Genomic DNA, 13,533 nt, shown 5'->3' on the forward strand with positions numbered 1-13,533 from the left:
GACTTGCCCAAGACCATCCAGTGGCTTTCCATGGCCGATGGGGAATCCAACACTAAAAACATTACATATATGTACTTACTGACCTCTAAAGACCCTTGGCTTGAGATGATGGACTGATGCATTATTCACAAGATCACATTCAGCAGTTTTGCATGCACATGTCCACTGAGTAAGACAATTCTGACTGTACACATAGCAATGGGTCTGTGCATCAATCAGGCTTTTCATCCCCTCCACTTTGCTCTTCATTTACATTTATTAGAATAACAAAGCAAAATAAAACCCAGCAACTACCTACCTACCACTCTTATAAAATTGCTGCCTTTTCTAACAGGTGCATCATAAGCAGTAAACATACAAAACATACATACAAAAGCTGATACTGATTAAATTAACTGTGGCATTCTTAGGGTATATCTTACAAAAATATTTATGAAGGAAACTCAGTAAATTCTAAAATATGGAATATTTATTTATTTTTATAAAAAAAAACACCCACTATAATTTCCAGGATCCTTTAGGAAGATTCTGGGAGCTATAATCCAAAAAAGTAACTTTTCCATATTGATTTATTGGTTTACTTTTGTGACAGAATAATTTGGACTGAACTCTTAAATGAGTTTATTGGGTTACCTTTACTATGACATTTATTAAAAAAAACCATTATTTATAAAATTACTGTCAGGTAATTTTACCTCCATGTGTACGTATATCAAACATAAACAAATGTCATGTTTTGACTCCAAGATATCTCACTGTGTATATGCAAATATTTCAAAATCCAAAAAATAAATACAATCCAAAATCCAAACGCTTCTGGTCCCAAGCAGTTCGGATAAGGGAGATTTAACATATATCTGTCCGCACTTCTTCTGCCTACCCAGAAGTTTAGCAATTTCCTCAATATATGGCAATCGGATTAATGGGGGCTTGCCTTTAGTGGCGAATGGCTTGCAGAGCCAAACATGTACTGTGTAGGGTCAGGAAGAAGCAGGCCATGTGCATCAAGAGGGATCAAGCCTCTGTGGCTCCCTTGCCACATTTTGTCCAAGTTGTGTCATATTTTACCCTTGATTCCCCCTCTTGCCTCCTTTTTTTTCTTATGGTCCCTCCTCCAGGGCGGGCACCAGGCTGCTGATGTGGGATGAATTGACATCCTAGCAGAAGCTTGTTTGCACACAAAAGCAAAGCACAGCAGCTCTGGCTGAGGAAGGACTTTGCCTGTTCCCTTATGATGGTCCTCTCTTGCTAGCCTCCTCTTCAGCACTTGGTTGCTCTGGACCAGGAGAGCCCTGGGCAAGCCAGACCTTTGCCTATTCCTTCTTCCTTTGGGACAGTTGCTGATGTTTCTCAAACCAGGCAGAAGCAGCGCAGACAGGTATGAGATAGATGGATAAAAATTGGGCAGAGGAGAGGAGATCAGAATTGCTGGGGGCAAATGCATGGTGGTCATAGTGGTGGCAACTAAATTTTGCTTAGAAGCTGGACTGCTTTTAAATGAAGGCAAGGGCATAGTTTCATTTTCTGTCACTGTCAATTTTTTTTTTTGGCTGGACAAGCATCCCCCAATATATATGCCTTCTAGAAAAAGAGAGATCCTCATCTCCTTGATCTTTGCCATGCCCTTAAATGTGCCTTTTTCATAGCAATCTACATACTCAAATACCCACAGCATGTGAATAATGTATTTTTAAAAAAAATATCTGGTTGATTTAATATATGTTCATCAAGGCACCTTTGGTGTCCAAGACTCTGATACTGAGTGGAAGGGGAGAGGAATATCTGTTTTAAGTGTGCCTATGGTGGGCAGTGAAAAGGGTTTGCAGGCCTGATGCAGATTTTAGGCCTTAATGGGAGCCTCATTTTTGAGAAGAAAATGATTTAATGTCCTCTTGTCTTCCTTTTTGCTGACTGCTGTTCTGGCCTAAGAAAAAGACAGGGTGCCCTGGCCTTGTGGGTGGAGAGCTCTGTGACCACTTTGAAGTGTAAAATAATATGGTATTGCAATTGTGGTGGCATTGTGAGATGTTGCTGAAAGTGCTGCACTGCCATTTCCCCCTCCTATTCCCGTGGATTTGTGCTAGAGTATGTTCTCTTTGCACGGCTATCTAAAGTGTATGGGAAAATAGTCCAGAGAGACCATTAGGTTGCTTAGACAAGATTGTAATTCACATTGCATTTGTGTGTCGTTGTATTCTGAGTTTCTCTGCTACATTGCACATTGCATTGTCTGCTACATTTTCAGGCCAATTCACCCTTTTCATACCTTTTCTTTAGTCTAATAGGTGCCAGATAAGGTCAGTGCGCTTTTAAAACTTTGCTTTCCATGTCATGATGGAAGCAGCTAGAGCCATTTCAAATTGTTGTCAGCATTTTGAGTGCGATGCCAGCTAGAATATTTGGATAAAGATGGGCCTTTGATTTCAATAGGAGAACATCTATTAATAAGGCATGTAGGGAGGTGCTTAAATTTGATGGACTTGCATTCTTGCTATTGGGAAAAACAGTAGAACCTGGAGATGGTTTAACTTAAAAAGTTCACCTCTTTATTCGCAACCCATTTTTTTCTCAGTAAGGGAGAAGAAATATTTTGAGGTACTTCTATTTTAATTGCTTTAGTCATACTGAACATTTAAAAATCTTATTATTGGAGTAATATATCACAATGTATTGTGATGGAATTGCATGTCATCACAACAAATAGAATGTCAGTTTTCCAGGTTTTCTGGGCTATGTGGCTGCATTCTGGAAGAATGTATTCCTGATGTTTCACCTGCATCTCTGGCTGGCATCTTCAGAGGGTGGTGGCATGGAAGTGTGGGGTATATATACTTGGATTTTAGGACTAAATAGGATTTTAGTCCTAGCCTCTTGTTTCATATTGAGAGCCAGCATGGTGTAGTGGTTTAACTGAGAGACTTTGAGCGACCAAAGTTTGAAGTCTTGCTTAGCCATGGAAACCCGCCTTGGGCAAGTCACACTCTCTCAGCTCCAGAGAATGGCACTGTCAAACCCCTTCTGAACAAATCTTGTCAAGAAAACCCTGTGATAGGGTTGCCTTTGGGTTGCCATAATACAGAGACTGCTTGAAGGCATACACAGGAACCTATAGATTGTGGATCTGAACATTTTTCTCTGCATTGTAGAGATAGCCAGATTCAAATCTACTGAAGACAACAAGACAAGTTAAAACAAGACGTGCTGACAGTTGATGTAAGTGCAGTAAATAGGCCTAGGTTTTAAATTCTTAGTTGTACAGTAAATTGCTTTGGATGATGTTATATCCCAGCCATCTTTCCTTTAGTGAATTCAAGGTGGAACACATGCCACTTCTCCTCTCCAGTCTATCTTCATAACAAGAAGCCTATAGGGTAGGTGGGTCAGACTGAGAGAGAGTGTGATGGACCCAAATCATTTTCTGACATATCCCATGATGTTATTGTTAGCATAATATGGAGGGGGCACTTTGAAGGGAGGGTGGGATGTATACCAAATAAAAGAGGTGGTTACAATGGAATGTGAGTTTGAATAATTTGAGAAAACCACCTGGAGTTCTTCCAGATTCTCTACTTGTTTGGAACATGGAATTAAGTAAGTTCTCCTGAGTGCAGTGATGTTTACTGCCAGATAAGTATGCATTGGTTGCAACCTTAGACATAGGCTGAAAGCACACACTTAGGACATTATAAAATTCACATTTCCTCATATGAAGGGAATTGCCTTATTGTTGTTGTTTTGTGCCTTCAAGGCATTTCTGACTTATAGGGACCCAAAGGTGAACCTATCATGGGCTTTTCTTCAGAGGGGGTTTGCCATTGCCCTTCTCCAAGGACGAGAGTGTGTGGCTTGCCTAAGGCCAACCATTGGGTTTCCATGGCTGAGTGGGGATTCAAACCTAGGTCTCCTGAGCCCTAGTCCATCACTCAAACCACCACACCATGCTGGCTCTCAATTGCCTCATGTGAAGCACTAATACAAAGCACCCAAATAAGTTGTTTTAGGTGAGAGGTGATGTGGCCCTTTTGTCATTGATTCACTAGACATGGTTCTGTAATGACTTATCTTTGACTTCTTTGGCATCAGTGGGGCGGCAGGGGTTCAGCCAGGAAACTGATAGTTCTGTTTTTCATGATATTTGCAAAGTCTTTGAAACGTAGTGTGACTCTGTGTTGGGCTCAGATGTTTTGGGACCTTGCTTTTGAATTGGTCCTGCAAGTAGAGTTTCTTATTGGACTGAGATGGCATTCACAAAGTACAGCTTCTACAGATGCGCTGTCACAAGCTGCTGCTGTCTTCCCCTCTAAATGTGTTTATCACTTGTGTGGGTGGAGAGTATGGCAGGAGCATTCTTTGTACAATCAAATATGACAAAAGTACAAATCTCGCTCTTGGAGGCACTTGAGACTGTTATTGGATATTGAAAATGCTAATAATTCTAAGCATGTCTGTGCTTGCTTTTGTTTTGTTACGTTCAATAAACAAACATCAAGTATTTGAACAAGGAGATTCTTGTTTGATACATTCGTTGGCTTTAGAAATTCCAGGCTCTTTCCCAGAGTTTCAGTACATAACTGAACTGTTCGGTTTATTTTAGCAACATGAAAATTTTGTGGCACGCTATCATAATGACACATGGTGCAGAAGCATTCTTAAAAGTAGGGCAGGTTAATTTCTGGAGTAGGCAGTGATTTGTGGCTGGGGATGTTGAGGTGTGCTGTTGGAGACACCTTTCAGACCATGCTGAAAGAGGACCTTATTTTGTGGGTGCTGCTTTGTAAATTTCTATCATCAGAATTAAATGTTTCATTCTCTTTGGTCACTAAAAGGCTTTGCAATGGCAACTGCTCTGTCTCTTGCATTTTTTGGGGATGTTCTGGAGTTTTCTACATAATAGGAAACCCAAGTACTGTGGTTGACTATTAAGACTTCTATCTTACCTCCCCTGTTCTTATTTCCTTTATTTGTATTCAGGACTTCCTGTTTAGCATTGAAAAATGCTAATATATTTGGCCTGCTAAACTGTGGTTTGCATTTCTTCTCAAAACAGATGTTGCAACGTGATGTAATGGCAAACTATATTCTGTACTAAGAAGGAAAGAATTGAATTAGTGTATGAGGGAGGAGGAAGAAGTGTGAGCCCGAGAGTTTGTTATTGTTTGACATATCATCTGACCTGAATTGGTTTCATTAATTCTAGTTTTCTGCCATATAATGTGTGGGGAAAACTCTTGAATGCTTTTATTTTAGAAGACATTCTTCCATTGGGGAGGGAGTATAACTCCCTGATAGAACATTCAAATCTAGACAACTCTAGTTAAAAGGATGAGGTGGCAGATTATGGGAAAGACCTCTACATGAGAGGCCAGAGTAGAACTTCGATATTTTACTGTTTTGGATTACAGCTCCCAGTATCTTTCAGCATGTTTTTTTTTTTTTTTTTTGGGGGGGGGGGTTCTGGCTCAAAAAGCCACTGCCAGTTAGAGTAGGCGGCAATGGTGTTCCAGATGGGCAAATGGTCTTGCATGGTACAGCGTTGTTTCTTTTGAATGCACCTCATGTCCAGCCGACATAGAGATTTGAGATCATTGGATGGCATCTTTGAAGGACTGCCTTTTCCGAAATGAGCCTGCCCACTCACTGAACTTTTTATAAAAGGCTTTGCTTGTGTCCAGCTCTTTGCAGAGATTTGGACGGTTGCAATGCGTGACATAATCTATCTGGTTCCAGCACCTAGGTTATGGAATTCCCTTTCTCAGGAAACTTGGTCAGCATCCTCCTTCTTAGCTTTTCAGCATCTGGTAAAGACATTTCTGTTTTGCTAAACTTTTTGTGTTAAATTCAATCTTTGGCCTCGGTTATCCAGTTATGCTATAACTATAGCTATAGTTATAGTTATATCTATATCTAACTCTTTCAAAAACTCTTGATGACGACAACGACGATAATTATTATTATTGTTTTTAACTGGTGATTATTGTTGTTTTTAACTGGTGATGTAAGTCACCTTGAAGACCTTTTTGGTGGCTGAAAGATGGGGTAATAATCATCTTGTACATAATAAAGTCTGTTAAGAATTTTCTGTTGCTAGATTTGGTTACTCATCTTATTAGCCAGTTTCCTTTTTCTCAGAAGACTGAGAAAATAGAGAACCCTTTAACTGTATTGAGAGCCATTGTGGTGTAGTTGGACTAGGACTCGGGGGGGGGGGGGAGCAGGGTTAGAATCCTTGCATGGAAACTCACTGGTGCCCTTGGGCAAGTCACACACTCTCAGCCTCAGAGGAAGGAAGTGGCAAACGTTCTCTGTATGAATCTTGCAAAGAAAACCCCATGATAGGTTTGCTTTAGGGTTGCCATAAGTCAGAAGTGACTTGAAAGTAAATAATAGCAAGACAACATAGCTGTACTAGAATAAATTGAAGAGCACAGTGGAATAATGAAAGCAAAGCCACACTTTTTCAGTACTGTGCCCAAACACAGGAGGTAGCTGCTTAAATAGAAATGTCTCAAGAGATATGCACTGTTTCATTCATTGCTTTTGATGTCCACAAATTTCCATAGGCTACATTTCAGTAATACCTTCTTTCTAGTAATATACAATATGTTGAACCATGGCTTCTGTTCAGACTTGCAGCACTGCAACATTATTTTGAAAATGTTTATCCAGGGAACTGTCAGAATGAGTATTCCCCTCTCATTTGGAGAAACTTTCTGCCTTCTTGATAGCTTTCATCTGACATTGGCAAAGGAAAGCATATGAGGGAAACATCATTCAGGAGGCTTGTAAAGGATTTCCTGTTTAATAATGCAAGTAGCATTGATTGTGTGGAAAAAAACCCTAGAAAAGATGACAGTGAGTTCACAGTTAAGGCTCCCATTTCCTTTCTTGTGTATACAAACTGAGCTTTGCTCCCTATGTTGGGCCAGTTGTGGCCATTTGTATGGCATATTTCTTGGTCCAGCCACTGGAGGATTTGGAGGTCATGAAAAAGACTACGGGAGGTTGCTGTCAATTTGTTCTGTTTTATGCTGTTCTTAAGTGAACTAGGCCTAGGATTCAATCTTTTGTGAGTTACAAGAGGTAGAATTTTTGTAGTCTTGCTGCTAGCCCCCTTACTTTAATTTTTTGCTGTCACAAATGTAAATGGGCGGCAGGGATTTTTGGGGTACATTTTTCATCCCAAATGTTTCTGCTTGGTTTTACAGAGCTGCTGTGTGCAGTGGCAACTAGTAGTTTCCATGACAGTAAGGAAACTATTCTGGATTTCAGTCCAGACATTTAAAGGACTTACCCAAAATACTAAACTGTATCCTTTAGCACATAGGACTGCTCCTTAGACTTTAGACTAAAACCTAGAGCAGACTTACTGACATGGAAGTTGCCAGCTGCCTCTGGTTTTAGGCATTTCGCAGAAGTAAATCCTACTGAATTCAGTGGGGCTTACTTCCAAGTAATTGGGATTAGTTCCAAGTAATTGTATGCAGGAGAGGCAATGGAAATGAAAAATCCTTTTGCATTTCTTTCCTAGGGTTGTGATAAAGGTAAGACAAGATGCCCCAAAGGGTTGTCAAACTTCTTTTATAGAATTTTGAAATCTGTACTGTTGAAAACCTTTTCTTTTTAGGGCACAAGACTATGTCCAGGCAGAGGCAGGTATGAATTTTCAGCTGGTTTGTATATTTTAAAACAAGGAATCAAACTTCCTGCCCTTGCAGCTCCTATTTTGAGCAACTCCCAGCCCAGGAACTGCTCAAAGGGAAGCCTTCAGAGGTCAGATCAGGTGATGCAGCCCTGTTTGAATGCCTACAGAACTCTCCATTTTAGTTCAAAAGTGAGACAGTGCAGATACTCCACCATTAACTCAAGTTTTCCTTTTCCCTTCTTATGCCTCTAGCCTTTTGCATGTAACATCTTGCCCTGGAGAACTCAAGAGCTTGCATTCATATTTAAAAAATTAGGAATTTTGAAATGGCCAACACAGCTACTGTTCCTTCTTTCCATTAATCAGGGGTGGGAGTCATGCACCCCCCAAGATGTTGTTGTACTACAGTTCCCAGCATTCCTTACCATTGGTGATGGTGGTTAGGGCTGATGGGTATTTCAGTTCACAACAGTTGGAAGGCCACAAAATTCCCACCCCTCCTGTGGTGGGGGTAAGGAAGCCCATTTCCTACCTTGCTTGGTGTGATTTTGTGAGGCTGTTGGAAAGAGTGACATTAAAAAAACCTGTGAAGACTTGAAGTAGATTAAGGCCTAAGGATGTGCCTTCCTCCCTATAGCTTTTTTTTGTTTTTGTTTTGGTTAACTGCCTTTGAGTTGATTTTGACCTATGGAGACCATGTAGGAAGTGATTTGCCCAATATTCCTGAATACAAGTCTAGAGGCGTGAGGATGCTTGGCAAGATGCTACACCAGTTCTTTCTCTGACCCTGGTAGCTTCACCCTGGAGAGGAAAAGCTGCAGTAGTGGCTGCACTGAAAATAGCTGTTGGTTCTGTTTTCTTTCCACTGCTTATCTTTAGCTGTTCCTTTCTCATCCTTCCTCCATCAGCATGAGTTTTTTCTCTCTCTAGGTAGAAAAGTATGAAAACACCGGAAGGCTCTGGATTCTGAGCCAAACACTTATCTCTAGACACTTCCAAATCCTTAAACTGTCTTGCCCTGTCAGGTTCTAATTGAAGCAAGATTCCATTTATCAACCTCACCCATGCCTGATGGGACATGCAGCCTCTCGTTGACAGTGCAGGAGGAGCTAGATCTGCAGAGAATGATTCTTAGGAGCCATGGAACAGCTGCCATTGTATTTTCTAGCCATTGTCTTTTAAATGATTTTGTACTAGCTTCTGCATCCTTTTCACCAGCCTTGCTTGGGAATGCTAATTTTACAGTGGGCACTTGGTATCCGCTGAGGTTTAGTTCCAGGATCACCACCCTCCTCCCCGTGGATACCGAAACCCATGGATGCTCAAGTCCCATTAAATATAACCCAGAGTAAAGTGGTGTCAAAAATGGCAAAGGTTTGCTTTCAGGAATTTGTATTTTTAAAAATATGTTCAAGCCATGCTTGAATCCATGGGTAAGGAATCCGTGGATACAAAGGGCCAGCTGTACACTGTACACTGAAGTACCCCTGTGTACAGCCTAAACTAACATTCTTTACAGGCCACAGCTGCAATTTTTGCATTGGCTGGATGGCATGTGTACAATTAAGTTATTCTAACAGGAGAAAAATTAAGAAAATTTATACTGAATTTCTGTTGTAATGCTTTGAAACAATTAGTTTTATCTTTGAGCAATGTCACAATGTCACATTTCTGCTGCGCTAACCTGCTGTGCATTGTGTATTGCCAGAGGTGTGTGTTTACATAGAACTCCTATCAAATATTGTAAGCACTGTATGCAGGTCTGTATAAGATGGACCTTTATATAATGTGGATAGGGAAAGGAGAAAAGAAAGACTAAGGGATTCTTTATTCATTTATTCATTACATATGTATTCTGTCTTTGCCATCTGCCCTCTCCCAGCTGCCTTTCCTCCAAAAAAAGGGGCCTAGAACGACATTTACAGAGTTATCTTTAAAAATCAAACAGGTGTGAAATAAGTTGAGTTGCAAAGCAAGTCTGTCTAGTGTCATTGCTAAGCAGAATTTGGATCTAAGGGTGCATCCACTCTGCACTTTGATGCTACTTTAACTGCCATGGCTCCATCCTACATAATCCTGGGATCTGCAGTTTTGTGAGACACCAGCACTCTTTGTCAGAGAAGGCTAAAGACCCTGTAAAACTACAAATCCCAAGATTCCATAGGATGGAGATATAGTACTTAAAGTGGGTTAAAACTGCATTATTTCTACAGGGAAGATGCACCTTAAGTCTCCCAGCTTCTCGCATACTAACCTCAATAATATATTGCTTAGATATTTTACTCTGTACAAATGTAATCTAATCACTGTGATGAGATGTGAACATGGAACTACCTGGCTTATTCTTTTCTGTTGTGTTTTCTTATGCTTAAGCCACAAAGTACCATGACCTGTTTAAATGCAGTGACCCTTTAAAAGACTCAGATTGCTTCTTGTTTTGCAGCCATACTGTGACTGTTTGTAAACCTGCCTTAGGCTGCAGTGCCTTACACACTTACTAGGATTGGTTCTTGTTGAACACCACAGGATGTGTGTTTTGTTAAATGCACAGTTTGGTAAAATGATGGGTAGTGCCCTTATCATTATTTGATATCATGGTTTTGTGTATTGCCTCTTATAATGTTCAGAATTCACAGTCACAATCTGATTATAAAATTCTCCTTGCATAGTGTATTGACATGAATGGGAGCTGAATAATTGAACAGTTTGTGCCTTCAGATATCTGAACAGCAACTGGATTTCTTTAAGGATTGTTTTGAGAATGGCGTCAGAGATAAATGCTCCAGGCTCTTGTCTCCCAGCTGCAAAGTTGCCAGCAGGACAAAGAGAATGTAAATGGAATTGCCATAGAAAGCCACTTCTTTTATATTTCTTGCTTGGTCCTTGATTGGTAACTAGACAATCAAATGTTACCCTTCAAGGGACTGGATTGATCCTGCAGTTCTGTTTACAATAAGAAGAACCCCAGAGCTTTAGTCCATTATGTAGAATATATTCAGTCTTGAAGAGAGCAACAGTGTATGGAGACTAACTCAGGAGTCATTGTACAATATCCTATATTCTGAAGCTTTCCCTGTTCTGTTTCCCATCTGCAGGCACAAACTATGAATTACGTTGGGCAGTTAGCTGGCCAAGTCTTTGTGACAGTGAAGGATTTCTATAAAGGATTAAATCCTGCCACCTTGTCTGGATGCATTGATGTCATTGTTGTTCGCCAGCCTGATGGAAATCTCCAGTGTTCCCCTTTCCATGTGCGCTTTGGGAAGATGGGAGTTCTGCGCTCAAAGGAAAAAGTGGTAAGGAAGAAAACTCATTGCTGATGTGTTTTTGTTTGTCAGAAGTGCCCTCTTTTGCCCAAGATATCTTGCACTAGAGCAAGGATGCTGGCATACTTTGTACTCTCAGAGCATAACTCAACAATACACTAAACATGAGATAATTTTGCATGTCTTAAAACAAAATCCAATATGCTTTTCTCCATTGCTAGTCTTGACTTGGGCATGATGTATTGGTGTTGAACACTTTGCCTCATGTGATTTTCCCAATAAAAACTCACACACACACACACACAATTGTTAATTGCCCCAAAATAAAAGATGCTAAAGGCACAAATAGAAACATCATATCTGATATATTTCTTGGAGGGATAGGAATGTTCATGGAGAGAAGATTACAGGGAAAGAAAAGTTAAATCTAAAACTGTATTATACATGTTTTGTCTAATTTAATTTGCAACCTGATATCGAGTGGTGTGAACTGACTAATCTTTTAATAAAGAGTGCTCGAGATTTCCACGAATGACAAAACTGAGAGGAGTGATAATTATTATATGACAGCTTGTGTACCAATTGATGGACTGTCTTGGATAATAAGGCTTTTTATCCCTTGAATGTTGAATTTGATGACAGAAACAAGTTTATTTATTTACTAGGCTTATGATTTGGTGACTACCACATTAAGCACTTTTATGTTTCTTGGACTCAGTGGGATTAAACCTTAAACTCTTTTAAAATCACACTGATCTCAGTGGAAGAGACACTTGGATTAAGCATGGAAGAGACACTGGGATTAAGTATGCACTTAATCCTAGTGTTTCTTCCACTTAAACCAGTGTGCCTTAAAACAGCTTAATGGTTAACTTTTGCTGGAGTATTGCATCCCTCTTCCTTTGTTGCAGGGCTGTGGAATTGGTACACCAAACCTTCATCTTTGACTCTGACTCCATCTCTTCCATTTTTCTGCTGTCTGACTCTGACTCCTTCATAAATGGCAAATGTATATTAACTAAAAATAACAGATTTGTGTAGTAAAGTTTTGGCACAAGGAATTTCACCACCACCATGTGATTCATCAGACTACTTACTGTACATACTTATGTATAAATCTAGAAATTTTAGTGAAAAAAAATCAACCCAAAAAACTTGGGATGATTTATCCACAGGTCAGTGTAAGTACTGTATCTTAGCTCTTATCTAAAAAGGAACCATCCCTTTCTCTGAGTAGAGTGGCAAAAGGCGAAAGCTTAATCAATACCAGGAGAACCTAAAGGAGTACTGACCCCTCTACTCTCTCTGCCATGGCACCACGTCTGACCTTTTTGAATGCCTGGATGGGAAAATCATGGTGGGAACACCAAGGAAGCAGAGGGGGTTGGTGGTTTTTTTAGGTTCTCCTGGGACAGAGTAAACTCTCTTCTTTTGCCACTCTACTCAGAGAAAGGGACAGTTCCTTTTTTGATAAGAATCCATACCTTAACTCTTGCCTTTACATCCTTTTTGACATGTGCACATTTTCTTAGTCCCACCCAAGCCACTATTTATCATAATTCCTTCCTCATCCATCCATCCTTTAGGTGAGCAAAAACAGTTATATTTGCCAAAATTCTGTAAATATTTCAACCTCATTTTCCTTTGCTGTGTCTTTTACATCCTTTGCTGCATGTTCGTAAGTTTTACTCTTGACTTATCCACAAGTCATATTAAAATGCATAACTTTGTCCCCCAAACTGCCTTTGGCTTATATATGAGGTCGACTTATACACAAAAATATATGATACATTGATGAACATAAAATATATTTCTTTGATTAAAATTTCTGAACAAGAAAACTCATAAATTCATGTGAAACTAAAGACTCAACAAACTAATGAAAATTTTAAAAAGATAAAATAGAAATATGAAATGATATATTTACCATATATTGTTATAATATTATTAATTTTTATTGAAGCTAGAGTTTGTGCTGGTACACCTTTGTCGATTGACTCCACCCAAAATTGTAAATTAGCCCTGTGATATGCATCATTCATCTGTCAAATTCATGTGTGTGCTCATGCGTGCCTATGTTTTAGGTAGTTAAATCTATATTTATTCAAATATCTTTAATCCCCTTAAGGTTGACATAGAAATTAATGGAGAATCTGTGGATCTGCACATGAAATTAGGGGACAATGGAGAAGCATTTTTTGTGGAGGAAACAAATAATGACAAGGTAAAAACAAATGTGACTCAACCCTACTCCTTTCATTTGTGATAAATTGTGCTGCCCAGGGTACTCTTGTAATTCAAGAAATTGCCAAGGTGTATCTTCAAGCAGTGTAGGAAACCTGGTATCCTGAAAAGGATTTGGACTACAGCTCTCTCATCCCTTTACCACTGGCCATGCTGGCTGGAGCTCCAGGTTGTGATCCATTGTAAAGAGAAGGCTATTAGATAGGACTTCATCCATTGTGGTTGCCCATTATTGTCTGCCATTTCCTGCATCATTTGCATTATTTGCAGTGACAAGTTGAAGAAGGATATAGCACATCAGATGTTGTTGGACTACATACTAAGGCTAGTGGAAGTTGCAGTCCAGCCACTTCAAGAGGGCTGTCCTTTTCCCAAACATGC

At 39.8% G+C, this 13,533-nt stretch overlaps 1 protein-coding gene across 4 annotated transcripts in view; it reads left to right on the top strand.

Annotated features, from left to right (window-relative positions):
* LPIN1 (lipin 1) overlaps nt 1-13,533 on the top strand; it is a 112,479-nt gene that overhangs the window by 56,544 nt on the left and 42,402 nt on the right. For 3 of the 4 annotated variants that reach the window (XM_089478102.1, XM_089478103.1, XM_089478104.1), the window contains exons 3-4: nt 10,738-10,938; nt 13,037-13,132. In XM_089478102.1, coding sequence (XP_089334228.1) covers nt 10,738-10,938; nt 13,037-13,132 — 297 coding nt within the window. Of the gene's footprint in view, nt 1-1,184; nt 1,379-10,737; nt 10,939-13,036; nt 13,133-13,533 lie in introns of those variants that run through there. The other variant, XM_089478105.1, reaches the window with a different exon arrangement.

The sequence above is a fragment of the Sceloporus occidentalis genome, unplaced genomic scaffold (genome assembly GCF_023333645.1).
Source record: "Sceloporus occidentalis isolate IW3139 unplaced genomic scaffold, rSceOcc1.0.p SCAF_12, whole genome shotgun sequence".
In the NCBI taxonomy this organism is placed as follows: Eukaryota; Metazoa; Chordata; class Lepidosauria; order Squamata; family Phrynosomatidae; genus Sceloporus; species Sceloporus occidentalis.